Raw genomic sequence first — 27872 nt, forward strand, 5'->3', positions numbered from 1 at the left:
CACACCTCATAACCATCCCTATCAGTTCCAGTCGATGCATTGAAATCCCCCAAGACTAGAAGTGTATCTCGTCTGGGGCACTGATCAACCACAGACTCGAGTGTGGCGTAGAATGCATCCTTCACGGTGAGATCACTCGCCTCAGTCGGAGCATAAACAGAGACCAGGGAAATGACACCTAAGGAGTGACGAATCCTTAATCTCATAATACGCTCATTGACCGGTGTTACCTCAATTATCATTGGGGTCAGCTTATTGGACACAGCTACAGCAACTCCTTGGGTATGGTAACCATCAGAGCGACCAGACCAATAGTAGGTGTAACCACCCACCATTATCTCGCCGCAATCCGGTCTCCGAACCTCAGAGAGAGCTGCAATCCCGATGTCCAAACGCTTGAGCTCAGATGATAACAGAGACAGGTGATCATCCTCTCTTAGGGATAGGACATTCCAGGCACCCACCCGAAGGGACCACCTCAGGTTAACCAAAGGAGACCGCCGTCTGGTGGACGACACCTCAGCACCACTCCGTCACACTCTCCCGCAATCTGACCCAGGGATGTTACCCCGTGGTTTCCCTCCGATCAAAGATTGGGGGTCCCGAAGGCTTTGCCCCAATCCCGTCATCCGGTGAGCTGCCCTGCGAAGGGAAGCTGCACAGGAGGTACTCCCACGGAGTGGGTTTTCAGATTTTTTTGCGTTTTTACGTTTTGCGGAATGAAGGGTTTTACGGTGGCTGGAGTGCAAATCCTGCCACCAACCTCCTAATAAGAAGTAACCCAACTGCAGGAGGACGTCTGCAGACACAGTTTGGCACTAGATATGGATGGCCGTTGGCTAACAAGGAGCTCCTCCGCCCTTTGACAGGTTTTGTTTTTAATCCTGCTGGGTGTCCATATCCAAACACCCCCCTCACCACAAAACCTGGTGGGGGAGACGGTTTAGTCGCCGACAACCCGACCATGGAACAGGTTAGTACAGGTTTACATGGTACCTGTAGCAGGTCACAGATCGAACCTGACCTGACTCAGGTCAATAACTTTTATGCTGCAAATTGAATTGGCTGTCATTTCTGGCCAAAAGACTTTTGCCCTTAATGATAAGAAATGTGTTGTTCTGGAGCAGAGTGACCGAGCTGATAAATGAACCTTTGCTGAGAAAATGTACGAAGTGGCTTTCTGTCTAAAAGACAGGTTTACAGTCTGGGTGAATATCCCCCAACCTCTCTCTCATGGAAGTATAAAATGTTTTGAAAGGCACATTGTTCTGAGTGCAAGCACGTGAGGAAGTATAGTTTCTCAGTGGCTTGTACTCCTTGGAACTGACCAAGTATCAAGTTAGAATAACACTCTCTGATGTAATGTAGAAGTGAATTGAATCGGGTTGGTCTAACTGTTAACTTAAGTAAGAATAAATGAAATAGAACCAAATAATATTGCAACAAATGGGGATTCTTAAGTTCATTGTACAAGGGTGAGAAGTGTATGGTGTATAATTAGAAAATAAATTGTTTCACAAGGAAGGACTTGTGTGAAGGACATCAGTTTTATCAGTGTCGATAGGTTTTTGACGGATTTTATAATTAAATCGGACAAACGTTAAACTCTGTCTGAAGTCAAATAGAATTCCACAATCGGCCAGTTAGAATCCTTCAGGAGGACAACGATCACAACAAGGTGGGTTTAAAAAAATCCACATCACTGCCTTCCCATCCCGTGGTTCCGCCTCCCCCTCCCTCAACAGCAATCAATTACCAGATCACGGCAGGATTGCCAAGAGGTATGCATGATCGCCCTGAGCTGTCTCGCCTGGGTTTGAATCCCGACCTTGCTATAAAGTGTCATCCCAGTGTTTCACAGACAGGGTGATTCATAAATGTGTGTGTTGTCTCCCAGAAGGTTGTTAAACTCGGCGTAACATCTGCCTGGATCCCTCCTCCTCTCCCCCTCCCCCCTTTCTCACCCCTATCCATCTCTCTCATCCCGATCCCTCTCCCTCACCCCTTTTGGTCTCTCTCCGATCCCATCCCTCTCCCCACCCTCTTTCTATTCACCCTATCCTTCTCTCTCCTACCCCTCTTCCTCCTCTGTCTTTCCCCTCCCTACTCTCTCCCTTTTCTCCTCTCACCTCCCTCCTCTCTTCTATCCTTCCCATCCCTCCTTTCCTTCCTCCACTCCCTCTTCCCCGACCTGCTGTTCCCTTGAATATTCCCATCAACGAAGCGACAGGTAGTATTTGCTGGTAAACAAGTAAACAAACACGAATTACGCTTTATCCATTACATTTTCACACTTTCCTCAATTAAGAGGTTATCATGAACGATAAATTATTTAATTAGTCAGGTGCTCATCAGAGTTCACGTCCCTGACCCTCAGTGATGGGAAATGTTGTGAAACGTGTCCTTTATGATCCATCCATGAATACCACACTCTGTGCAGAGAGAGCATCAGTGCTGCTACAGCAGTCTCCTGGGTTATTGGACACAATCCTGGACAGGTGACCACTCTGACACAGGATACTCAAACGGCTCAATCATCCCAGCAAGCAGGTATCACTTTGCCAACCTCAGAAGGATGACAAGCTGAGTCAACCCCACCCGGTATTCATTCAACAACCAGGCGGGATTTGAACTCAGGACCCAAGTAAACCAGGTCCACGACCCTCACCATTAAACCAACACCAGGTTTACCTTTACGATATTTTACCAAAACAGATAAACAGAGTCGGGACAAACGCACCTATCCCGTGACAATGGTTTCATAAAAGTTCTTAGAGCAGGTCAAAGGTCGAAGTCACAGCTTCAGGTCAAAATTTCGTGAAAAAATATTTTGGGATCAAACTTTGATCTTGAACTTGTGACTTCCATCCATCGAGGAGAATGAATTAGTTTCCTGGTAAACTCTCACCAACTCTGCTTTACAAACAGCCAAGTAGTTTAGTGGGAACGAAGTTCACCATTCACGTCTGCAAATATTATATTGAACATAATTTGACCTTAAATGAGGTTGATACAGGACAAGCTATAAACTCCCAACCTGGTGATGCACAGGGAAGGTGTTGCATCAGTGAGCATACCTTCCTCTGAAAGCGAAGGTAAGTCTCTTGCCTTCTCATCCAGTGATTCATCGAGGACGTTGAAGATGCCATTTCAGTCCTCAATAACAGGCCATTGTGTGTCGGTGCAGAGGCCCATAATCACAAGTAAATATTCATCTGATTTGTTGTAAACGAGATTAAAGAGGAATCGAATGATGAATGAAGTGATGAGGTATAAAATGATGTCATACATGTGCAAGAGGGAGGGTAACATGTCATGGATGGGATTTCCATTCACCATTCAATTCCGGCTCCGCTCCAGACATCGTGACATTCACTAAATCAATGAGTTCCTGTGTTAGTACACAGCACGGATCAGCACCGGAAACACAAGTTCTCGGTACGGAGTGAACGTCACGTATCTGGACTCCTTGTCCTCGGGTGAACCGACCATGGACCCGCGGTCTTCCGGAGAACCTCCTGGACCGACCACGTATCCTCCATCGGAGCCGCTCGTGGATCCCGGGGTGTTCGTTCTCAGATCTCGGGTCATGGTGGACCGCACGTCGTGTCGGGTGAAGGACGGTACGCTGTGGTAACCGAGTGAAGAGCGCGAGCTGTTTGGGGAAAAAGCGAACCGCGAGATCGCGGTGTCTGATTGGTTCCCGCCACATCACGTGTCCATGATTTAAAATAAATACGAAGATTGAACGTTTCGTATTAACGGATTGTTTGTGTTTCAGATTGTGTTGTGAAAGTGAAAAATCGAGTCCGAGTTCGTCGACGATCATTTCCTAAACACCAATCAATGTTCTTTCTTTTATGTTTTTGTATTTATCGACAATCTTCCCTCCATAACGGAGTATATATGGGAATGTGGGAATGTATTGTTGCGGCCACGGGTACGGAGACACCAGCTCGTCACTCAGGGGGATTAATCCCCGGTTGTCCTCGGTCGAACCGGACCTGGGGCCATCACTCACAATTAACGTTGTGGTTCGGTGGGTTGTTTTAAAACCACGAACTCCACCAAGTTAACCACGAGTTCCAGTGTCCACCGTCTAATTATTCCGTTTAACTCGAGGTCACGTGGTTACCTGAGCGGGGAGCACGCCCTCGGCAAAGCATCAATGTTATCTCTTGATCTCTTTGACAATGCCAAACCAATAGAAGGAAACCAATGCCAAACCAAACACGGACAGGTTGGAAATCGACAAATGATATATCTTTTATATTATTTCCGAGTTTGTGGTTTCGTGTCGCGCTATCTTCGACTATGTTCTGCGCTCGAGTAACGTGATATTCGGCTTACATTATCTCAAAGACCATATGAGGTGCATGGTACAAAAAAAGTAAATAAAATGGTTCTGAAACAGTGAAATCGTGCCAAAAACGGTTACTGCATTTGGCTTTGTGTCCTTTGGTCTTACGTAACGGAGATATAAAAAGAGGGTTCTGTAATGGTACACGACTGATTGTTAGGAATCTCCACACCCATGATCTAGATGCCGAGATCCTAACTGGGGCAAACAAAGGTGACTATGTGTTGATACCACTAATCAAACTGGCCCCATCAGATGTGAACTTGCCATTCATTCTTGAAAGAACACAGTTTACAGTAAGAGTCAGCTACTGTATGACTATACACAAAGCGCAAGGCCAAACCTTTGATGAAGTTGGGTTATATCTTCCACAGCCGGTGTTCAGCCACGGTCAGCTCGATGTTGCCTTCTCACGATCACGTCAGTTCTCGGACATTACGGTGCAAATTATACCAACTACAAAATAAGGGTTCCATAATGACAATGCTATAACCCAAAACATTGTGTATCAAGAAGTACTTTGAACATTGTATTCCACTTACTGCATTAAAGTAAAATTACTACTGATACTCTGCATCAGTTCCTTTCTCAAACACACCCACCCCAACATGTCGCGAAGAGCGCGGGTTATGCCAGTTAATAATAAAATAAACAAGTCTGAAGACGACAATGGTGCACGAGCGGTATTTGACGATGTAGATTGTTTCAGAAGTCAAGGATGAGACAATGTGATGATTATTGACCAAGTTATAAAAATGATCAACATGATGTGGTACGGCTGACAGGTTATTCGCTGCAAAATGTCGAAAACCGGGTTTCGTTCAACAACTTTCAAAATTTGACCTTTGCATAATCTTTAAAGATCACAAAACAATGTTGTGGACATTAAAATAAGGAAACAGGATACGTGCTATAGCTTATTGGAGTTAGTTCGTCAAAGAAGGTCGAAAACCCGGTTCGATTCCCACAACTTTGAAAATTTGACCTTTGTGGCCTTAAAAGGTCAAAGGTCAAGGAGTATGACCTTTGGCGCAAAACTTCCTCTGGAACATTCCAGGAACAATATAACGTCATTTCGGCTATATGGCATTTCGCACTCCTCGGATTATCCAAACTTTGATGAAATCAGCGTAAAAACAAAATTTGAAGGGGGCACCACGGGCAAGGTGTTCGAGATAGAGCAAAATGGTTTCAAGACTTGAGGTGGGGAATGACCTCATGATTATGCATAAAAAATATTGTCATCCCAGCTCTCAAAGTTTGGGCGGTCGTATGATTTTTATGTCAAATTTCGCAATTTTCTAAGTTTTTGACCTTGTGGCCTTGACCTTGGGACGAAAATGAAAAATCGGACAACGACAAGTTTTAGATAATTCATTTTGCTCTTCAAATACTGAAGAACCCATTCCATTCAGTCAATTCCCAAGGAGAAGATAGATTTTTAATCCGACTACCTCCGAAAAATGGCTATTTTTTAGGTGTGGATCCGCCCACAATGGGTGGAGCACGCCCTCATCCAGGAAAACACAACCAGACATTGATATCGAACACATAACCAAGTTTCATCAAGATGGGATCAAAGTTCACGGAGCTATGCTCAGGACAGACAGACACACAGACAGACAAGCCGGTAGGCGGACATGGGTGGTCGACTACCCAATAGAACCTGACGCAATGGGCCCGTTCGATGGGGAATGACCTGAGGATTAAGCACAAGAAAATTCATGATTCTAGCTTCAAGGGTTAATGCTGCAGATTGTTTTTTCGTAAAAATAACCCCCACATTTAGAGGTTTTTCAGCCGTTGCTAGGTAACGGAGGGGTCCATAGCAACGGTTCTTTCTCACACATAACGAGGACATACCGTGACCCTCCCATACCAGTTTCATGTATATCTGACTCATAGTCTCTGAGATATAAAGAACTTAGTTTTTTTATTGTTTTCGACCAGGGTTCATTCAAAGTCCATCTTCTCCGACAGTTTTCATAGGATCCAGCTGGAAATTTTTGACAATATGGCTGAATGTACTGCCCACAGTCGCTCATGGCCCGATTTTTGATTTTCGAAAAAATAAATTTTTCATGATTTTTCGAAAATTTCAAAGTCCCGTGGTGGTGGTGGAGACTTGGTGGTGGAATGAGGAAGTACAGGAAAGTATAAGGAAGAAGGGGTTGGCGAAAAAGAAGTGGGATAGTCAGAGAGATGAAGAAAGTAGGCAGGAGTACAAGGAGTGGCGTCGAAAGGCAAAAAGAGAGGTGGCAAAGGCCAAGGAAAAGGCATATGACGAGCTGTGGTGAAAAGGCAGACGACAATATGTGGTGCGATTTTAATAAGACGAACCGTTCCGGGCCTTGGATTCTACATTCAAAAAATTCCTTATCCCTCCTGCCCCTGCTCGCCTTGGCTGAACATTTCGCGTGCTGGGAATAAAATATATAATGCTCGTAATTTGGGGACACGGGGGGGGGGGTTTGTTCCGTATACCCCTGATCCAACTCCGTGAATTTTACTACGGAGGAGGAGGGGGCCGAATCGCACTCCTGACAACCAAATGTTACGGCAGGGGGGGTCGGCCGCCAACCGACCGCTCTGAACAGAGCCGCAAGTCGCGTCGGCCCGACCGATCACCCGGAATATAGATCGCCGCCCAGTTTACTCCGAGCGACGGGTCCTTGTACAAGAACCTAAATACACCAATCGGCAGATCACGTGGGGTAGGGTCGATTGCCAATCTTCAATTTACCGAAATACCCACGTGATCCAACTACCGGGGTATTCCACCCTCGACAGAACTCGAACGGAACAAACCGCCGAGGCGAGCTTGTCCGTGCACGATTCCGAGCGGCGTAATCGCCGAGAACCGTCGGTCCAAATGTCCCCCTATTACGGCAAAACAACGGCTTTCTCACTCCCAACACACGAAATGTTCAGTCAATGAGGGAATGGACGCAACGAACAGGCTTACATTCACACAAGGACATTTATTATAATAAAACACGTATGCAATTAAATAAGGCAAAACACGTCTGCAATTATACAAGCAACAAAAGCACGACAAAAGAACTACAACCGTCTACTTATTATGGACAGTCATTTTCACTTCACAGCAGTTCCTACTGATTAGACGGTCCCACGGACACACGTACGCGCGCGCGCGCGCACGCACGCACACACACACACACACACACACACACACACACACACACACACACACACACACACGAAACGGTGGCTGAGGCCTTTAATCACGAGCTCCAGCTCGGAGGACAGGTGAGCTGAAACTCAAAGCTTGACTTCAACCTTTCCACCTCGTGTGGTCTTCAACTTGTCCGGACCCGCGCTCCAGCGAGAGCGAGCTGGATCCAATCGCCGCGATCCTTCCCGAGCTCCCGCGAATCCTCCCACGCTTCTCAACACGTGCCGATGAAACGAGGTGCCAATCCTTCCTGTCGATCTTCGCTTCCCCGATGATCCAACTCCAAGAAGAGGCCGATGCGTCGCACCAAGCCGGGAAACAAAATGGAGAACAAAAAGCTCCACGAACCAAGAAGAAGAGGAAGAAGAGGAAGAAGCCTCCACTCGCAGCTCGAGCCGAACAACCGGCTCAAGTTCCTTCCAAAACAAAGCAGCAGCTGAAGCTCACTGAGCCAGCCGAAGCAAAAAGCTTCCGAAGGCCTCAAGCCAAGCAAGCCAAGCAGGACCCGATGGCCTGCTGAACGACTGCTCTCTCCGAAGCAAAAAGCTTACTCCTCCCACGGGACTCAGCACACGAACTCTGTACACGGGACTCAGAACGGGACTGTTCACGAACTCTGCCACGGGACTCGCACCAAGCAGGACCCGATGGCCTGCTGAACGACTGCTCTCTCCGAAGCAAAAAGCTTCCTCCTCCCACGGGACTCAGCACACGAACTCTGTACACGGGACTCAGAACGGAACTGTTCACGAACTCTGCCACGGGACTCCCACGAACTCAGCCCACGAACTCAGCCCTTCCACGGGACTCCCACGAACTCTTTTTGAACAAAGAAAAGATGTCCTCTTTATGCTTTGCACCCCTCCCCTGCAACCGGCGTGACTCGTGCCCTCGTGATCCACCCCCCGCTCAACCACGGGTGGGAGGGAGTTGTTGACGTCACCGCAGGGTTCTTCTTCCTCTTCGCAGAAGAGGGGGAGGGACGTCGCCATTGTTCGCTCCCTAACTATTAAATCGATCCGCAGGGCATCTAATCGATTTCAAAACATTTAAACAATGGAAGGTGAGCTATCTAGGGAACATGCACTTATCGACATAGCTGACTAAGGGAACCTGTATGTTGTGTGCAATTGAATTCCAAATTCGTAACAATATGAAGACGTGGACACATAGACAGACAGACACAAACGCACACAGAAACAACAAACACATTGGACAAATACAATTCAGGAAAGGTAAGAGAAACCCAAAACTAAATAAGACAAGTCGGTAGGCGGACATGGGTGGTCGACTACCCAATAGAACCTGACACGATGGGCCTGTTCGATGGGGAATGACCTGAGGATAAAGCACAAGAAAACTCATGATTCTAGCTTCAAGGGTTAATGCTGCATATTGTTTTTCGTTAAAATACCCCCACATTTAGAGGTTTTTCGGCCGTTGCTAGGCAACGGAGGGATCCATAGCAACGGTTCTTTCTCACACATAACTAGGACATACCATGAACCTACCATACCAGTTTCATGTATATCTGACTCATTGTCTCTGAGATATAACGAACTTCGTTTTTTTATTGTTTTCGACCAGGGTTCATTAAAAGTGTATCTTCTCCGACCGTTTTCATAGGATCCGGCTGGAAATTTTTGACAAGAAGAAGAAGAAGAATAAGAAAGAGAAGAACAAGAATAAGAAGAATAAAGAGAAGAACAAGAAGAAGAAGAAGAAGAAGAAGAACAACAACAACAACAACAACAACAACAACAACAACAACAACCCCGAGCTCTCTTAGAGCAGCGTTCGCCACCCAAGACGCTGCTAAAAACAAACACAAAATTGGAGACAAAGACCACGAGTGCTTGGGTGTTGAAAACAAACTCAATCTGGAAATGATATCTGGAAAGATAATAAATAAATAAATAAAAACACCACCATATGAGGAAGCAAACAACAGGAAAAAACAAAATCACATGTTTGAGAGTAACCCGAAGAGATTCTTCCACGAATTAGGGAAACAAAAGCAGAATGCGTCAACTTCCCCTGAAAAAGAAAAGATGGAGAAACATTCTGGGAAGGAATTCTTGGAGAAAAAAAGGAACATAACAAGAAAGCATAATGGATCGTGGACTTGGAAAAGAAGAAGCACCATGTCGGTCGAGGAAATGTCCCCAGTGATTATTGATGAAGTAATAAATAATTAAAAACAACTTCATAAAATGCCACCAAACATAAAAATGCAGGACCAGTTAAAATTCCAAACTTATTATATGGTTGAAACAACTTGATGCTCTCCACAATCACGACACAAGGACATTCAAACAACTGATCCAAGAGGAAATGGAAGTGTGTGAGTGGTTCGTAGAAGGAAACACATTTGTCATGTAAAAATCTGAAGAAACCCAACTTCCTTACAAATACCGGCCAATAACATGTCAACTAACAACATTCAAACTTCCAACAGGAATCATGACAGAAATGATGTTCCAACACCGAACCCAACAAGGAGGTTGAGATGTAGAAAAAAAGGGCAACCACCCATGACTGAACAAGGACAAACTTGAAAATTTCAAAATGCGAACAACCAAGTTGTCCACCCCCTCGATGGACTACAAGGAAGCTTTTGAGAGTGTTCCACATTTATGGATGATAAAATGGGTGTAAATATTCAAAATCAATCCCCAAGTAATCAAACTGATTGAGAAAGCAATGGAACTCTGGAATACCACGTTGATAGTACAGCACTCAGAAGGAAATATCGAAATACCAGATGTGAAGACATGGCATGGGATCTTCCAGGGAGACAGTCTTTCTCTTGTTTTGTCTTGCTCTGGACCCACTGAGTAACCTCATCAACAAACATGGACATGGATACACCCTAACAACGAACAGAAGAACATCCAAAGAAATATTAAAGGTGACACACCTGCGATACATGGATGATTTAAAGCTCTTCCTGACCCAGCTGTTTTAGCTGATGAAAGTCTGGTTGGGTCATAATAACACCAACCAAGGAATGAACTGACCAGAGCAGATTATAAATCTTTCCCTCGCCTTTTCAATGCAGGCTGACTTTCCGACCTCCAGACCAAGGATCCATGTGTGATCCATCCCAGCACACAAAGGGTTGCAGTCTTTACGCCATTCTGTCTCAAGGATGATCAAAACATCGTTGAATGATCTCACCCCCTCTGAAAAGTCCTATCAACCTTTAGTTCATAAATATTCCTTATCCCTTCAAAATTAAAGGTCCCCTGACATGCTTCCTCTTTCGGCTTGCTCCCGTTAGGGGTCGCCACAGCTGATCAACCGTCTCCATTTCGCTCTATCCTCCACATCTTCCATTGACACTCCAACCACCCGCATGTCCGCCCTCACCGCATCCATGAACCTCTTCTTTGGCCTTCCTCTTCTCCTCCTGCCTGGCGGCTCCATCTTCAACATCCTTCTCCCGATATACTCCGTATCCCTCCTGTGCACATGTCCATACCATCTCAATCTCGCCTCTCTCACTTTGTCTCCAAACCGTCCTCCCTGCGCTGTCTCTCTAAAATACTCATTTCTTATTCTATCCATCCTCGTCACTCCCAACGAGAATCGCAGCATCTTTAACTCTGCCACCTCCAGCTCCACTTCCTGTCTTTTTCTTAGTGCCACCGCCTCCAAACCATACAACATAGCTGGTCTCACTACCGTCTTATATACTTTCCCCTTCACTCTTGCAGCTACCCTTCTGTCACAAATCACTCCTGCAACTGTTCTCCACCCACTCCATCCTGCCTGCACTCTCTTTTCACTTCTCTCCCACACTCTCCGTTACTTTGGACAGTTGATCCCAAGTATTTAAACCAATCCACCTTCCCCACCTCAACCCCTTGCAACCGCACCATGCCACCACCCTCCCTCTCATTTACGCACATGTACTCCGTCTTACTCCGACTGACTATCATTCCCCTTCTCTCCAGTGTGTACCTCCACCTCTAAAGGCTCGCTTCAGCCTGCTCCCTACTCTCCCTACAGATCATGATGTCATCCGCGAACATCATAGTCCATGGAGACTCCAGTCTGATCTCATCCGTCAACCTGTCCATCACCATTGCAAACAGGAAAGGGCTCAGAGTCGATCCTTGGTGCAATCCCACTTTAACCTTAAACCGGTCCGTCATTCCTACCGCACACCTCACCGCTGTCACACTGTCCTCATACATATCCTGCACGATCCTCACATACTTCTCCACCACTCCTGACTTCCTCATACAATACCACAGCTCCTCTCTTGGCACCCAATCATAAGCTTTCTCTAAATCCACAAACATACAATGGAACTCCTTCTGGCCTTCCCTATACTTCTCCATCAACATTCTCAAAGCAAACATCGCATCAGTGGTGCTCTTTCCTGGCATAAACCCATATTGCTGCTCACAGATCGTCACCTCTCCTCTCAACCGGGCTTCCACTACTCTTTCCCACAACTTCATGGTGTGGCTTAACAACTTTATCCCTCTGTAATTTCCACAGCTCTGCACATCACCCTTATTCTTGAAAATCGGAACCAGTACACTTAATCTCCACTCCTCCGGCATCCTCTCACTTTCCAAGACTTTATTAAACAATCTGGTTAACAACCCCACTGCCATCTCTCCTCAGAACTTCCATGCCTCCACTGGTATACCATCTGGGCCAACCGCCTTTCCACTTTTCATCTTCTTCATAGCAGTCCTCACTTCGTCCTTACTGATCCATCCCACTTCCAGATTCACTATCTCCACCTCTTCCAACCTTCTCTCTCTCTCATTTTCTTCATTCATGAGCTCCTCAAAGTCCTCCATCCACCTTCTCAACACACTCTCCTTGCTCATCAGCACATTCCCATTTGCGTCCTTTATCACCCGAACCTGCAGCACATCCTTCCCAGCTCGGTCCCTCTGTCTTGCCAATCGGTATAAATCCTTTTCCCCTTCTTTTGTATCCAACTTCTCATACAGCTCGTCATGCCTTTTCCTTGGCCTTTGCCACCTCTCTTTTTGCCTTTCGACCCCACTCCTTGTACTCCTGCCGACTTTCTTCATCTCTCTGACTATCCCACTTCTTTTTCGCCAACCCCTTCTTCCTTCTACTTTCCTGTACTTCCTCATTCCACCACCAACTCTCCTTATCTTCCTTCCTCTGTCCAGATGTCACACCAAGTACCTTCCTAGCTATCTCCCTCACAACTTCTGCTGTCGTTGCCCAATCATCCCACCCATCTTTACCACCATCCAACGCCTGTCTCACCTCCTCCCTAAATTTCACGCAACAGTCTTCCTCCTTCAGCTTCCACCATCTGGTCCTTGGTTCAGCCCTCACTCTCTTCCTCAACCTCATCTCTAAAGTCATCCTACAGACCACCAATCGATACTGTCGAGCAACACTCTCCCCTGCCACAACCTTACAGTCACTAATCTCTTTCAGGTTGCATCTCCTACTTAAGATGTAATCCACCTGTGTGCACTTTCCTCCACTCTTGTATGTCACCCTGTGTTCCTCCTTCTTCTTGAAATACGTATTTACCACTGCCATTTCCATTCTTTTTGCAAACTCTACCACCATTTGCCCTTCCACATTTCTCTTGTTGAGACTGTACCTCCCCATCACCTCCTCATCCTCTTTATTCCCTTCCCCAACATGTCCATTGAAATCTGCTCCAATCACCACTCTTTCATCCTTGGATACACTCTCCACCACTTCATCTAACTCACTCCAGAAATCTTCTTTTACTCCATCTGACACCCCATATGGGGGGCATATGCACTGATGACATTCATCATCACCCCTTCAATATCCAACTTCACACTCATCACTCGGTCAGACACTCTCCTCGCCTCCAATACCCCCTTGACATAATCTTCCTTCAGGATTACCCCGACACCATTTCTCCTCCCATCCACACCATGGTAGAACAGTTTGAAACCACCTCCAATGCTCCCCGCCTTACTCCCCATCCACTTGGTCTCTTGTACACACAGTATGTCCACCTTTCTTCTCTCCATCATATCAGCCAACTCTCGCCCTTTGCCAGTCATCGTCCCAACATTCAGAGTTCCAACTCTCACCTCCACGCTTCTACCCTTCCCCCTCTCCCACTGCCTCCGGACTCACCTTCCCCGTCTCCTTCTCCTCCTTCGCCCAGCAGTCGCACAATTTCCACTGGTACCCTGCTGACCACCGGTACCGGTGGCGGTCGTTGGTAACCCGGGCCTCGACCGATCCGGTATGGAAATTCGTTTTGTTGTCCGCATAATGATTTGGCATAGGTTTTTACGCCGGATGCCCTTCCTGACGCAACCCTGGTCGCCTCTTACGACACACAGGGATATGGTACACCTATTCTAACTGGGGCATACACCGGGCCCAGTACAACTGGTGCTATACATATTATATATATATATATATATATATATATATATATATATATATATATATATATATATATATATATATATTCATATATACATATATACATATACATACATATATTAATTCAGTGTCCCAACGGGGCTTGAACTCAGGACCTTTTGGGTCCTAAGCCACTGCCCTTACCACTGCGCCAACACCAGGATAAAGGTCCCCTGACATGCAAAAGTACTTAAATTTCATTTATATATGTCCTCGAGGAGTTTTTCATCGTGATTTCAGATCTGACAATGTTTTTTCACAAAACTCATTCTGTACAATGTAAAATTCAAAAAACAAACGTCTTCGGGAACGCCCCTAAAAATTCTCCTGAAAGGGGCGTAACCCACATGACGTCGCGTACAGTATGACAAAAGCTGCACCTTAATTACTCGGGTTAGTGGTCTACGTGATTCTATTGGCTTCCTGTGTGTTTCCACATTTGATTGGTCGACTCAATCGCTTCGTTCGTTTCTGCTTTAAAAAAATCGAACATTTGGTTTTGAATAATGGATGACATGGACTTTCATTTGTCTGGTAGCGACAGTGAGTGTGAAAGAAATGAAGGATTTTGGTCTGAATCACATGGAGAATTGTCGGATAACATAGTCGCGGGAGATGAAGTTCAGGCAGCTGGAAATGAAATACGGCCTTAGCAGTTCGAGCCCGAAGCAGGACAAGCAGAGAAAAATGGCGATGAAATTCCCGGAGTTCATGATGATAGGGAGGACATCGCAGGAAGACTTGGAAATAACAACTGGTTGGACTAAATCCTTTTCGTAATTCAATAATTTAAATTCGACTTGCATACTGCTCGATATCAAAAATATTTTAGTGAGGTGACGTGACCAGCGCAGCGGACATGTTGCTTCGCGGCAAATTAATCACAAACAAGGCCACCCATGTCATCGGCCGTACCTCTCCGCGCATAAAATGAAGCAACCTCTCTGTCCGGATACGATGAAAACTTGTGTGCAGAACACACCTTGCGATACAATTGTCTTGAGTAGTCTGATAAATCTGACGTTCTGTTGCATTTTTATTTATTTTATTCCTACTGTCATCATGTAGCGCCAGTAGAAAACAATGAAGAAAAGAGAGTAAAAAAGAAAGCGACAGCACGTCAGATTTATCGGCCGAGTCGGATGGACGACGGATTTATCGGACTAGTCTAGACTCTAGAGTTGACAACTAACTTGTATTAGCATGCACACAATGTATAAGTCAATGCTTAAGAGTCCCGAGGATATGAGGCCGTGTAATAGGACAGATAAATTTGTCTTTCATAGTTGTGCAAACATTTTTTCCCCTTTTCTTTTACAACAGCATTTTGGCTAAATGTTAATGAAAAGCAAGCCAATGGAAGCAGTACCTTCACTTTAGAATAAACCCATGTATACCGAGTGCAGCCATACCTGGCTTGCATGTATGTGGAATCGTACCTGTCCCAGTAGGCTGGTTTCAACGAACAATTCAATAAGCTGAAAAATGTGGGTGCAGGGTTTTCACATTGTTTGATTTTAAAATTATCTCCTTGTGCCTTGAAATGATGCAATATTAATCTTTAGTATTTTACTTGTATGTCCCTGTAATTATTACAGCGCGTGCGCTGTATACAATTGCACCGAGTTTGAAATGTCTCCAACGGCGTCTACCACCTCTCCGGTGTCCCCCCCCCCCACGTGCCTCAAGACAGCCAATGACGGCCATCCGGTAGATGCAGTGCGTAACCTCGACGGAAATGGTGACGATTGACGGAAATACCCGAGTATTTCAATGGAAATTTGTGAAACTAATGTGTTATATATGTGAAAACCATTTAATTTATTGCTTGACAGAAAAAAACGAAGAAACGCGCCCCTCAGGTACGAACGAACGAAAGATGTCATTTCCACCCACCATGGCATTTCGCGCCGATCGCCGAATGCTGAAAGCTAAGTTCTTCTTATGCTATCATTCTTTTGTGGTCCCCTGCCACGCTGTATCGAAAGATTTAATTCCTTCTGTTATATATAAAGGTGCTTATCACAATAATAACAAGATTTTTACATTTCAAATATTAAGTATGCTTTTTAATTGTTTTTCAACTGAAAAAGCATAAATTGCATATTTTAATCATTAATTAAATATATTTTAAAAATATTTTTATATTTTTTACATAATTAATTAAAATTATTATTTACATAATTATTATTTACATAATTATTATTTACATAATTAATTAAAAAATTGCATGAGTGCACTCATTTGCTTCACCACATGCGCTGTATTGAAGGATTTCACTTGCTTTTTTAATGGAAAGGTTAAACAGTCAAATTTTATATTTTGTGTACATGGTATCGCCCTTTATTGTGCATACATGTATTGGATTTGTGTACGACTACAAGGTAGTAAAGGGATAAATAATTGCCTCCTGATTTTTGTGCAGACACGGCTCAGAAGCAGAATTTCTTGTCTCTGTGTGTGAGTAATGAGGGGTTGGGATGAATAGAGGGATGAATAGTGGGATGAATAGAGCCCATGCTCAAAGTCACTGTCTTCAAAGTTGGCGCTGCAAATGACGCTCGTGTCGCTGGGGCCTTTCCATTTTCCCCTCGTCAACTTCACTTTAGATGTCCTTATTCTCCGATGATTATCATCTTTCGGGAATACATGAAGGCTTACACCGTCTTTGCTTGTATTGCTGCATCCTGTTACGATACATCTTGCAGGCATTTTCGAAAGTACGGATAAAACTATTTAAAACTTTCGCGAAACAATCACTGGAATTAAGACGATCACAGAGATTGCACTAACATGTGCAAAATGCATTTGTACGTACTTTATAAGGCGCGCGACATCTCGACTTCAGAGTCAATCTACTCTGTGCGAGTTACTGTATGTGACGTCACGCTGCGATTCGCTGAAGTCAATTTTTTTAGGGGCACGTTGTGAAAGGCTCAAGAAATGATCGAAATATTGCTCTAATTATCCCATTTTTGATTAAAAAAACATGGGTGATTTCTTCACGAGGAAGGTCAAGTTAATATATAAATAACAAGTTTACTTTTCATGTCAGGGGACCTTTAAGCTGACCTTCAGATGGCTGCTGCAACAAAGCTGCGAGTGATTCTTCCCTGAATCCTCACATGTCAGCTATGGCGTCTGCATGTTTTGAGGGTAAACAGACCTCGTCTCACTGAAAACTACATAAGAATTAAAAGTTTCTATGTACTGCAGAGTCCGGAAAAGAGTGTGTTGCTTGTGTTGCCCCGATTCTCCATATCGATGTTTGAATTTGTTTTTCCTGTTTAAATTGACTTAAATGTGCAGGAGGAATTGAGAATTTTTTCGACACACGCTTGGAACAAGATCACCCGTTGGATGCAGAAATACTGTATATTGTGCAGACAAGACCCCAAAAACCCTCCAAAATTTCTGCAAAACCAACAATAACTTTTCTAATCATTGATTTCTAAAAAAATAATTTGAGGCACTCGTGGGAGACCATGAACACAGAAAAGCCCCGAACATAACAGAACAACCAGAGTTGGTGTCAAAGCCACCCAATGCTCGCCTGTTTATACATTTATCGTTTTTAAAAGACTCGTCTAATAATTAATATTTTTTATAAAGCATTGCAGTGAAATCTGATCCAAATAATTTTAAAGCAACATATCAATTTGTATGTTCTAATCAGTAACAAGAGCGCAAGTGAGCACAATATACACCCGAACAAGAAGGTATATATAGAATTGTGTTACTACATGGAAAACAGCATCCTGGTTGCCATGGCAAGCACTTTAGATGACGAACGTATGTCACGACACACCGTCTCCACAGTCTGTACCTATGTACCAAACATGAAACATGAAAGTTGAAAACTTTGGGAGTTAGAGTGCGGACAGGAACGGATGGAGGGATGGATGGACAGACAGACAGACGGACGGACGGACGGACGACACATAATACGCCCCGATATATATATATATATATATATATATATATATATATATATATATATATATATATATATATATATCTTCTTCTTCTTCCTTCGGCTGCTCCCGTTAGGGGTCGCCACAGCGGATCATCCGTATGATCCGCATAGTGATTTGGCACGTTTTACGCCGGATGCCCTTCCTGATGCAACCCTGGTCGCCTCTTACGACACAGGGATATGGTACACCTATTTTAACCGGGGTATACACCGGCCCAGTACACTGGTACTCATTTCGCCCACCTCCGAAGGATGACAGGCTGAGTCAACCCCCTGGTGTATTAATTCAGTGGCCCAACGGGGCTTGAACTCAGGACCTTTTGGATCCCAAGCCGCTGCCCTAACCACTGCGCCAACACCAGGTATATATATATATATATATATATATATATATATATATATATATATATATATATATATATATATATATATATATATATATATATATATATATATATATATATATATATATATATATATATATATATATATATATCGGGCTCATAAAAAATAGTATGGTAGATAAAAGCATTACAAAGGAAAAAATAACTTGCACCAAAAACTTAAATATTTTCACGCTCAGGCTGACGCTGACGCTCACGCCGGGTGTATCGCTATAGCTCTGTTCTTCGAACAGGCGAGCTAAAAAGAACATCCTGGAAGTGGGGGGGGGGGGAGGCGAGGACACAACTACAACAGGATGGAAGTAAAATGAAGGGTCACTTGGATTCAGAATGGGCATGGGGAAGAATGAGATCAGAGTCAGGTAGGGGAACAAAGGGGTGAACAAGCTGAATGCAACTCAAACACAGCAAGAAGGGGAAAGGAAACCTGGAGATGGCATAAGAAAAGGATGGTGAGTAATAGGGGGGAAAGCACATTAATCTGGAAAGGAAGAGGATGGTTTGTGGAGGGATTTTATTTTAGAGAGGGCTTGGGGAGGAAAGGAAGGCTTGGAGAGGGGGAAAAGATCATGAGAATGGATTGGGGGGGGTGTTGGTGAATAGCCCCCTTGAAGACGGAAGAGTCAGATTGAAGTCTGAGGAAGTTGGTTCCACGGCCTGGATAAAGGAGTTACAAATGAGTAGAGGTGAGCAAAGAACCTGGATTTTGGGAGTTTCATCACAGGTGGGTTACTGGAAGACCGAGAAAGACAAAATTCGGGGATGGGTGTACAAAGCAGAACGGTGCAGGACCAGAAATGAACCTGGAGAAAACAGACCTCCGGTGTGAGAGTGAGAGAACAATCGACTGAGCTTCATCGTTCGAGATTCCAATGATTGTGACGGACTTGGTTTCTGTGGTATCAAGAAGTGCAAGGTGAGGCAGGGGTGCCAAAATTTAATGAATCACTTCTACTTTTCACATTATGATGTCATTGTTTGAATAAAATCATATATGCAATTACACACAAAACGTATGACAGAGAAGTAGATTCAATGCGGAACATCTCATCGTGCTGGGACAGAAAATCGAAGACCAAACAATCAAATCACATGTCGATCCTTTAACATGTTGTTCCCTTGGGACAGGGGGATCATGAGGTGAGGGCAGACATTTTGGAATTTTTTTGCCGGTGGTGCAGAAGATTGTTCGCAAAATCCAGAAGACCCACAAAATTATCATTCCCAATTTGAATGTAGTGAAATTCCCGAATTCCCACACAAAACATTTTCATGAAGTCAACAAGACAATAAAACATCAAATACAAATCTCCATCTGATTTTGCATCAACCATTATGCTGTGCTGTTAGTTATAATGATTATATAATTTAATACTTCGATAATGATATGTTAGTTAAAATTATATAATTTATGACATGATAATATAATGTAAGCGATAATTATGACGTTATTATGACACAGGCTCTCCCTCAAGGCATTTCCTTTCAATGGTTTTTATTCCTTTTTCAGGATTTCAAACCTGTCCAGATCCTTGTTCTGCTCTTTTCTCTTCTCACAAATTGCTTTGGATAACTGTTCTTGTTTTTATGTTGTCACAGAATCACTCCCGTTGCTCCGATTTTGTCACTGGTGCAATGTCGAAGCTCTTCAACTTCCAGGTTCCTTTTTCAGATCCTGGTGTCATATTTGGTTCGTGCTTGCAAGAGTTCTCTGAGACTGGGATATTGACGTTTTTGTACATGTGTCGGTGGATTGCATTCGATACCTTGTTGTACCTTTGTGTGCACAGGTGTTCTGACATGAGGTTTTTACAATTCGAGAGAAGGTGATGGTGTTTTCTATTTCTCCCTTATAGAACCTGTACCTGTCCTGATTGACTCCATCCGGCCATCTTCTTCAAGTGTCCTTGGAGTTGGGTATTTTCAGTGCCTATAGAAAGTCTACACCCCCTTTCAAAATTTTCACATTTTGTTGCTTTCTTGCCTGGAATTTAATTGCATTAAATCAAACTTTCCCCCCCTTTATTTACACATCGTAACCCACAACTTCCAAATAAAAAAACAAATTCTACAAATTCCAGAAAATTATTTAAAAATACAAAACTAGAATATTTTGGTTGGATAAGTGTCCACCCCCCTGAGTTAATACTTGGTGGAACACCTTTGACAGTAATTACAACTGTGAGTCTGTTGGGATTGATCTCTCCCAACTTTGCACACATTGATTGGGCAATATTTACCATTCTTCCACACAAAACTGTTCACGCTCAGTCAAGCTGTGTAGGGAGCGTTGATGGATTGCAATCTTCAAGTCATGCCACAGATTTTCGATTGATGTTACGTCGGGGCTCTGACTGGATTACTCAAGGATATCTTTTTGTTCCTCAGCCACTCCAGTGTGACTTTGGTTGTGTGCTTCGGGTCGTTATCATGCTGCAAGGTGAACTTCTGTCCCAATATCAGTTTTCTTGCAGAAGGAAACAGGTTTTCCTCAGATTTTTCTATGTTTTGCTCCATCCATTTTACGTTCTATACTGATAACTCACACCCTCACTTTGTCTCTCCTAAAGGACCACCTGCATCCCCCCTCCTCTCCCCCTCCACACTTTCTCCCCTCCCCTCCCCCTCTTCCTTCTCCCTCTCTCACCCCTATCCCTCTCTATCCCACCGATATCCATCTTTCTCATCCCTATCCCTCTCCTTCACCCCTTTTGGTCTCTCTTCGATCCCATCCCTCTCTCTCCTACTCCTCTTCCTCCTCTGTCCTTCCCCTCTCTCCCTCTTCCCCTCTCACCTCCCTCCTCTCCTCTATCCTTCCCATCCCTCCTTTCCCTCGCCCCTCCCTCCTCTCCCTGTTCCCCTACCTCCTCTCCCTCTTCCCTTGAATATTCCCATCAACGAAGCGACAGGAAGTATTTTCTGGTAAACAAGCAATCAAACACGAATAAAGCATTATACATTACATTTTCAAACTTTCCTCAATTAAAAGAGGTTATGACTAACGATAAATTATTTAATTAGTCAGGTGCTCATGAGAGTTCACGTCCCTGACCCTGAGTGAAGGGTAATATTGTTGAACGTGTCCTTTATGATCCATCCATGAAGACCACACTCTGTACAGAGGGAGCATCAGTGCTGCTACAGCAGTCTCCTGGGTTATTGGACACAATCCTGGACAGGTGACCACTCTGACACAGGATACTCAAACGGCTCAATCATCCCAGCAAGCAGGTATCACTTTTCCAACTTCAGAAGGATGACAAGCTGAGTCAACCCCACCTGGTATAAATTCCACAGCCAAGTGGGATTTGAACTCAGGACCCAAGTTAACCAAGTCCACCACCCGAACCATTAAACCAACACCAGGTTTACCTTTATGATATTTTTCCAAAACAGATAAACAGAGTCGGTACAAACACACCTATCCCGTGACAATGGTTTCATAACAGTTCTTACAGCAGGTGAAAGGTCGAGGTTACAGCTTCAGGTCAAAATTACGTGAAAAATTATTTTGGGTCAAACTTTGACCTTGAACTTGTGACTTCCATCCATCGAGCAGAATTAATTAGTTTCATGGGAAACTCACCAACTCTGCTTCACAACAGCCGACTGGATTAGTGGTAACTAAGTTCACCCTTCACATGTTTAAATATAATATTGAACATAATTTGGCCTAAAATAAGGTTGGTACAGGACGAGCTAGAAACACCTAACCTGGTGATGCACAGGGAAGGTGTTGCATCAATGAGCATACCTTACTATGAAAGCAAAGGCAAATCTCTTGTCTTTTCATCCAGTGATTCCTCGAGGATGTTAAAGATGCCACCACACTCCTCAATAACAGGCCATTGTGTGCCAGTGCAGAGGCCCATCATCACAAGTAAATCTTCATCTGATTTGTTGTCAACGATAAAGAGGAATCGAATGATGAATGAAGTGATGAGGTATAAAATGATGTCATACATGTGCAAGAGGGAGGGTAACATGTCATGGATGAGATTTCCATTCACTATTCAATTCCGGCTCCGCTCCAGACATCGTGACATTCACTAAATCAATGAGTTCCTGTGTTAGTACACAGCACGGATCAGCACGGGAAACACAAGTTCTCGGTACGGAGTGAACGTCACATACCGGGTCTGGACTCCTTGTCCTCGGGTGAACCGTCCATGGACCCGCGGTCTTCCGGAGAACCTCCCGGACCGACCACGTATCCTCCATCGGAGCCGCTCGTGGATCCCGGCGTGTTCTCTCTGACATCTCGGGTCATGGTGGACCGCACGTCGTGTCAGGTGAAGGACGGTACGCTGTGGGAACCGAGTGAAGGAAGTGGCCAAGGTGTTTCGGGGAAAAAGCGAACAGGGAGATCGCGGTGTCTGATTGGTTCCCGCCACATCACGTGTCCATGATTTAAAATAAATACAAAGATTGAACGTTTCGTTTTAACGGATTGTTTGTGTTTCAGATTGTGTTGTGAAAGTGGAAAATCGAGTCCGAGTTCGTCGATGATTATTCCCTCGACACGAATCAATGTTCTTTATTTTCTGTTTTTGTATTTATCGACAATCTTCCCTCCATAACGGAGTTATATATGGGTATGTGGGTATGTGAGTACGTGGGAATGTATTGTTGCGGCCACGGGTACCGAGACACCAGCTTGTTACTCAGGGGAATTAATCCCCGGTTGTCCTCGGTCGAGCCGGACCTGGGGCCACCGCTCACAATAAACGTTGTGGTTCGGTGGGTTGTTTTAAACCACGAACTCCACCCAGTTAACCACGGGTTCCAATGTCCACCGTCTAATTATTCCGTTTTACCCGAGGTCACGTGGTTACCTGAGTGGGGAGCGCGCCCTCGGCAAAACATCAATGTTTTCTCTTGATCTCTGACAATTCCAAACCAAAGGAAGGAAAGGACAAACACGGACACGTTGGAAATCGACAAATGATTTATCAATAATAAAATAAATAAATTAAAGAAACTTTTTTATTTTCTGAGGTCAATAAAGAATAAATTTCAAAGAAAAATCAATCAAAATGCCAGGAAAGAGAAAAAGAGCAGATGCTTATCGGGCGGGGGGAGGGGGGTTGACTTACAGCTAAGCACAGACAAGGGATTCGGTTGGGGGGGGTAAGAATCGTTACAAGCCCCTTTTTCCCTGCGGGGGTCCCGGGTCCCAAGCCCCTTTCCATGTGGGGGTCCCGGGTTACAAGCCCCTCCACCCCCTGGGGGTCCCGGGTTCCAAGCCCCTTTTGTGGCTTGAACTATTTTGTGCTTCCCTCTCCCTCCGTTCTTGTCTCCTGCCTTGTGATATGTTTCAGTGTATTAGCTCTTACACAAGCCTCGACTTGGTATGTAAAAAAATATAAAAAGTGCCCCAGTCCCTGATTATGACAAACATCCCCATAACAGGATGCTGCCACGACCAGGCTTCACAGTAGGTATGGTGTGCTTTGGCTGATGTGCTTTGTTGGGTATACACCAAATGTGGCGTTTAGCAATTTTCCATAAGTTCCATCAGACCACAAAACTTTTTTGCACATGTCGTCAGGCAGCATCTTGCACAAAATAAAGTCCCGTGGGATTTTTGGTGTGAAAGCAAACCACCATGCTCGACTCTTCAAGTGGACCCTAATGATTAATAAAAAGCTTGGTTGCACTCTGGGAAATGGTGCGGACGTGTATTTTGAACACATTTCACATTTTTTGAAGAAAGACTATTTTATTCCGCTTAAAAAGTGACATAATGTCACCCTGACCCTCCAGATACCACCAATTTTGTCATATTTGGTATCAAATTGACCGGCATGAACCTCTGCATACTCATAGGTCATTTCTTCGTCAATATATGAGCCATATAATATCATGAATAAATCACACAAAAATCAAAATTTTGTCAATATTTCGACCGGTTTCACCGTCTACAGTTCACCAAAATACCTTTTTCTCAACATTGTGCTCACCAAGCTGCTAAGGAATAGTATCGCAACGTACCGATGTTATCGCGAGTTCTTTTGATATTTTATACATATCATTCACTTGATAATTCAACGAGATATACCTCAAAATGTAACCCTATCCCCCAATGAATCGGAAGGTTACTCTTTCCGACATCTGTAAATTTGGATGCATGATTTTGTAAACACATGCCACAAATCCTACTGCAGATGATTAGGTTGAGGAAGTCTTTCCATATGACTCTAGTAACCATGGTATCCACTAATATAAGCATTTTCTCTCTTTCAGATGTGATGCTGCTGAAAAGCCACAAGTTGAGATATATTCAATGCAATATAGCTGATTCTGTATAAAAACATACTTTTATGTTTTTCACTATAATGTTTTTCAGATGCAGCAGAACATCTGACAAGAACAGAAAGGGTCATCGGTAGTTTGTAGACACCAGATTGGAACTCCAGCATACTATCCCTCTCTTGTACCCAGTGACGGCTTATTGCATATTCTGCTATTGCGAACAAATGCTTCCACATTCTAATACATCACCTTGTCAACATTAAAATGGAGTCAGCCACAAAAACTGTGTTTCCTCCAGAGAAAGTTGCGAGAGTAGACACTGACTATTCCTTGTGTATTATTTGCCAAACAAAAAGTGCCACAACATGAGTTCAGAGTCCCAGTGCTGACGAGAAGATATTACTCTGTATCAGAGAGCGAGCTAAGTACGGTGACAGAGACTATCCCGAAATCAGCCGGCGACTTGGAAATGTCTCCAGCCAGGACCTGCAGGAAAAATCTGTTGTACTCCACAGACACTCCGAACTTATGTAGCATATCAACAACTTTATTGCTCCTTGGTGGCTTGCCTCATGGCTATTCCGATAGCCAGTTGCTGTGGCATCTCGTGTGTCATTTTGAAGGTCTTCGTTACCTTGTTTCCAACTTGTTGTGGTGACAAGTACTTCGCCACAGTACTTTGTGCCAGACCGACTGCATGCTTGTTGACGACGAAGTATTCCTTGTCTGTTGACAATGTTGTGTTTGGGCCCTGGATTAACTATATATAAAATATGTGATAACATAGATACGTTGCGATACAATTCAATAGCAGATTGGTGAGCACAATGTTGAGAAAAAGGTATTTTTGTGAACTGCGGACAGTGAAACCGAAGTCGAAATATGGTCAAAATTTTGATTTTCGTGTGATTTATTCATGATGTGGCTCATATATTGACGAATAAATGACCTATGAGAATGCAGAGGTTCATGCCGGTCAATTTGATACCAAATATGACAAAATTGGTGGTATATGGAGGGGTCAGGGTGACATTATGTCACTTTTTAAGCGGCGTAAAATAGTCATTCTTCAAAAAATGTTAAATGTGTTCAAAATACACGTCTGCACCATTTTCCAGAGTGCCACCAAGGTTTTTATTAATCATTAGGGTCCACTTGAAGAGTCCAGCATGGTGGTTTGCTTTCAATTCAAAAATCCCATGGGACTTTGTTTTGTGCACGATGCTGCCTGACTATTCTCTCCAGTGTGTATTCTTTGATGTCTTGATGCAGATGATGGACGATTAAACGCTTTGTCACACACAGAACAATTGAAGGGTTTCTCTCCGGTGTGTATTCTTTGATGTCGAGATGCAGATGATGGATCATAAAACGCTTTGTTACACACAAAACAACTGAAGGGTTTCTCTCCGGTGTGGATTCTTTGGTGTGTCGATGCAGTTGATGAACGAGCAAAGGCCTTGTTACACACAGAACAATTGTAAGGTTTCTCTCCGGTGTGTATTCTTTGATGTCTCGATAAAGTTGATGGATAAATGAAGGCCTTGTTACACATAGAACAATTGTACGGTTTCTCTTCAGTGTGCATCCTTTGATGTGTCGATGCAGTTGATGAACGAGCAAAGGCCTTGTTACACACAGAACAATTGTAGGGTTTCTCTCCGGTGTGTATTCTTTGATGTCTTGATAAAGTTGATTGATTAATGAAGGCCTTGTTACACATAGAACAATTGTACGTTTTCTCTTCAGTGTGCATCCTTTGATGTGTCGATGCAGATGATGAACTAGTGAAGGCTTTGTTACAAACAGAACACTTGAAGGGTTTCTCTCCGGTGTGCATTCTTTGATGTGTCGGTAGGGATGATGAATGAGTAAAGGCATTGTTACACACAGAAGAATTGTAAGGTTTCTGTCCGGAGTGTATTCTTTGATGTCTCAATGCAGATGATGAATGAGTAAAGGCTTTGTTGCACACAGAACAATTGAAGGGTTTCTCTCCGGTGTGTATTCTTTGATGTCTCGATAAAGTTGATTGAAGATAAAAGACCTTGTTACACACAGAACAATTGAAGGGTTTCTCTCCGGTATGTATTCTTTGATGAGTATGGAAGTTCGATGCTTGGTTAAACGCTTTGTTACACACAGAACACTTGAAGGGTTTCTCTCCGGTGTGTATTCTTTGATGTGTGGATAGAGATGATGAATGAGTAAAGGCTTTGTTGCACACAGAACAATTGAAGGGTTTCTCTCTGATGTGTATTCTTTGATGTCTCGATAAAGTTGATTGATGATAAAAGACCTTGTTACACACAGAACAATTGAAGGGTTTCTCTCCCGTGTGTATTCTTTCATGAGTATTTAAGTTCCATGCTTGGTTATACGCTTTGTTACACACAGAACACTTGAAGGGTTTCTCTCCAGTGTGTATTCTTTGATGTGTCGATGCAGTTGATAAACGAGCAAAGGCTTTGTTACACACAGAACAATTGTAAGGTTTTTCTCGGGTGTGTATTCTTGAATGTTTATGAAATTTCGATGCTTGATTGAACGCTTTGTTACATATGGAACAATTATAGGGTTTCTCTCCGGTGTGCAATATCTGGTGCTCATGTAAGTGTGATGACTGATTAAACACTTTGTTGCAAACAAAGCACTTGTAGGGTTTCTCCCCCGAATGTGTTTTTTGATGCCGATATAAATTTGAGGAAGAACAGAAAGCCTTCCGGCATTGTGAACACTTGTTTGATGTGAACACTTGTTGAACATTGTGCAACGTTTGATGTGTTAACAGACATGAAGAAGAAGCAAATCCCTTCTGACACACAGTGCACCTGTATGACGACTCACCTGTGCATATTTCAACAAATCCTTTCAAACACGATGAGGAGGTGAAGTCTTTGTTGGTAACAGCAAAATTGTTTGTCTTCTCACTTCTTTGGCTCTCCTGTTGCAAGACATTGATCCACCTGTCGCAGTTGTTGTTGTTTGTAGACACACCCCTAAACTTGTCAACATCCTGACAAAAAGTCTCTGTCAGGTGATGATCAAAAGAAACTTCTCTGTCCAATGACGAGGAACAGTTGACACTTGAAGACGTTTCAAATTTTTTCTCTGCAAATTAAGAATGGAGCAAAAACTTCAATAAATCACTTTTACAACTTGAACAGCACTCGTGGAGCACATCGTCTGACCTTGCATGTTCATTCTGAACAAAATTATCTTATTAACTGAATACCCCACTATTATGGCCTA

General features: G+C 43.7%; 1 protein-coding gene across 5 annotated transcripts in view; it reads right to left on the reverse strand.

Annotated features, from left to right (window-relative positions):
- Window positions 1-3251: 3251 nt before the first annotated feature.
- Window positions 3252-27872, reverse strand: part of LOC147007705 (uncharacterized) — a 79736-nt gene continuing 55115 nt past the window's right edge. For 2 of the 5 annotated variants that reach the window (XM_085866568.1, XM_085866567.1), the window contains exons 3-5: window positions 22500-27564; window positions 22120-22257; window positions 18464-19259 (exon numbers count right to left, since the gene is read on the reverse strand). In XM_085866568.1, coding sequence (XP_085722694.1) covers window positions 25804-27564 — 1761 coding nt within the window. In that variant the 3' untranslated portion in view covers window positions 18464-19259; window positions 22120-22257; window positions 22500-25803. Of the gene's footprint in view, window positions 3656-18463; window positions 19260-22119; window positions 22258-22499; window positions 27732-27872 lie in introns of those variants that run through there. The other 3 variants (XM_085866569.1, XM_085866564.1, XM_085866566.1) reach the window with 3 other exon arrangements.

Source organism: Eptatretus burgeri, unplaced genomic scaffold (assembly GCF_056783735.1).
Source record: "Eptatretus burgeri isolate ZD-2024b unplaced genomic scaffold, Ebu_testis_v1 Ebu_testis_scaffold_44, whole genome shotgun sequence".
NCBI classification, from domain to species: Eukaryota; Metazoa; Chordata; class Myxini; order Myxiniformes; family Myxinidae; genus Eptatretus; species Eptatretus burgeri.